General features: G+C 40.4%; 1 protein-coding gene across 1 annotated transcript; it reads left to right on the top strand.

Moving 5' to 3' along the window:
• The first annotated feature begins 678 nt into the window (after positions 1 to 678).
• LOC136248487 (uncharacterized) lies at positions 679 to 2,064 on the top strand. Its single transcript, XM_066040263.1, has one exon. The coding sequence runs from the start codon at positions 706 to 708 to the stop codon at positions 2,062 to 2,064; it is 1,359 nt and encodes a 452-aa protein (XP_065896335.1). The 5' UTR covers positions 679 to 705.
• Positions 2,065 to 2,339: the final 275 nt, after the last annotated feature.

The following is a 2,339-nucleotide window of genomic DNA, read 5'->3' as shown; positions in this document are numbered from 1 at the left end:
TTTCGAATGGTTTTTCACTGTTTTAAAACGATTATGCAACTCCTCGATTCTGATTGGCCAGCCAATATTTTGGCTGGATTGCACTTCTGGGCCCAAGAAACTCGAGCATTGTCACCAGACGGTGTTTGCGCATTAGCGCGAGCCCGGCTGGGCACGAGACTAGGTAATTATAACTTCTAGATGATACGCACCATCAGGCCTCATGACAGGAATATTCATGGTGAAGTTATTATTATTATATTATTATATTTGTTACTGTGCAGAAACCAAAAAGATTGTTGTGCACAGGTGTGATCATAATGAATGTTCAGGTTAGTACAAAACTCATCTAAGGTAGGGGAGTGAATTACAAAGGGGGGGAGTGTGTTCCAGAGTCTGATTGTAGAAGGGAAAAAGGAAAATTTATAAGAATCAATCATAGTGTCAAGCTGTTTATAATAACCTTCCCTTGATGGACGATGATTAGGTATTAGATCATTTGTGGGTATACTTAGATTGCCATTAATTATCTTATACATTGTAGTTATCTTAGACTTGTTTCTTCTTTCTTCGAGGGTAGGTAAAGTTACTGGAGTACATGTTCCGAGATGAGTACCGATGTAGCGAATGAAATAGTACCTCATGCAGTTGTTTAGGTTAGCTGTGCAGCAACTGGTTAATGACTGTGAGAGACATTTTAACTCGTCAAGCTTTCGCGTCTCGACTATGTCTGCCGATGCTCTACTGAATCGGTTGGAATCTACAATAAGTACCATTGAAGAAGGGATTAATTTACTATCAGCAAGTGCATTATTCTCTGCAGAACTCGCCTTGTTGTCAACGTTTCGCAGGAGCTTGGCAAGGTGTCTGAGGACACTACAGTATGGTATAAATGATTGTACCGTTCCACCAATCTGTATTCCATCGTCCACAACTCAGCATTATTCCGGTTTTAGGGGAAGACCAACCATTTTGTTGAATCTAGAAACAGTGGAACTCTTAAGGAGTAGTGGTTATACATGGGATGAGATTGCAAGTTCGCTGCAGGTTAGCAGGACTACACTATGGAGGCGTTTAAATGAAGCCAACTATGAGATTAAAAGATTTACTGATATTTCTGATGATGAATTGGATAGTATTTTAAGGGAACTGCAGATAAATTACCCCAATTGTGGACAGCAATTACTACAGGGGTATCTGAGGCAAAGAGGTGTAATAGTGCAACGCAGAAGATTGAGAGAGAGTGTAGCCAGAACTGACCCAATACGCAGGCATGTTCGCTGGCATCAAGTTGTGACAAAACGAACATATTCTGTGCAGCACAGCAACAGTCTGTGGCATATCGATGGCCACCACAGTTTAATCCGATGGCGTATGGTGGTGCATGGAGGTATTGATGGTTACTCTCGCATGATAGTCTATTTGCAGTGTGCCACTAACAATCGTTCTCTCACAGTTCACAGACTGTTTAAGCAGGCTACAGAACAGTATGGAATCCCAAGCAGGGTTCGATCAGACAAGGGGGGTGAGAACATACTGGTCTGCCAGTACATGATTGCAGTAAGGGGCACAGATAGAGGAAGTCATATTGCAGGCTCATCTGTGCACAACCAGCGCATAGAGCGTCTCTGGCGTGATGTGTATAGGTGTGTATGCTCTATTTATCACGAATTATTTTATTCAATGGAAGCAACTGGAATTCTTGACCCTGCATCTGAAATAGATTTGTTTGTATTACATTGTGTTTACCTGCCACGTATCAACAAAGCACTGACAGAGTTTTCTAGGGCATGGAATTTACACCCTGTGCGAACAGCTAGGAACTGGTCACCCCATCAAATTATGCTTAACAGCATGATTCGGGAAGAAAATATTTTAGATGCTGTGGATTCTGATTATGGGATAGATCCTGATGGACCTGTTGTTGAAGATGATACCAATGCAGTGACAATTCCAGAAACTGTCGCTCCCATATCTGATGATGATTTAGAAGACTTCCTATCCACGATTGATACCGATACCCCATTTGATGACTTGGCAGTTCAACACTATATGTATTGCAAACAATTAATTTTAAGTATGTGATACTTTAGATTTGATTTAAACAATAAGAATTTGCAGTTATGCAACAGTGTAATCATACATATATATTTACATGCCCATTAAAATGTTAGCGGCCTAAAATGTTAATAGCATGACAACTGGGTCATGGCATTGTAAAAGTTTGGTCTTGAATTAAAGCTTTGATGGCAGCTATAAATAAACTTCGGTCTTCAATATGCATCGATAGTGAAATTTGTCTTCCATATGTGTTTGCTGAAATTGCATCGGCTCCTTCATCATCTTCAAAAGTCACAAAC

This window comes from Dysidea avara, chromosome 3 (genome assembly GCF_963678975.1).
Source record: "Dysidea avara chromosome 3, odDysAvar1.4, whole genome shotgun sequence".
Taxonomy (NCBI): domain Eukaryota; kingdom Metazoa; phylum Porifera; class Demospongiae; order Dictyoceratida; family Dysideidae; genus Dysidea; species Dysidea avara.
The sequence above is the reverse complement of the archived record's forward strand: the minus strand, read 5'-3'. Positions and strand labels throughout refer to the sequence as shown.

Coding starts and splice junctions, on each gene's coding strand:
- LOC136248487 (XM_066040263.1), top strand. CDS start 706: ATGTCTGCCGATGCTCTACTGAATCGGTTGGAATCTACAATAAGTACC.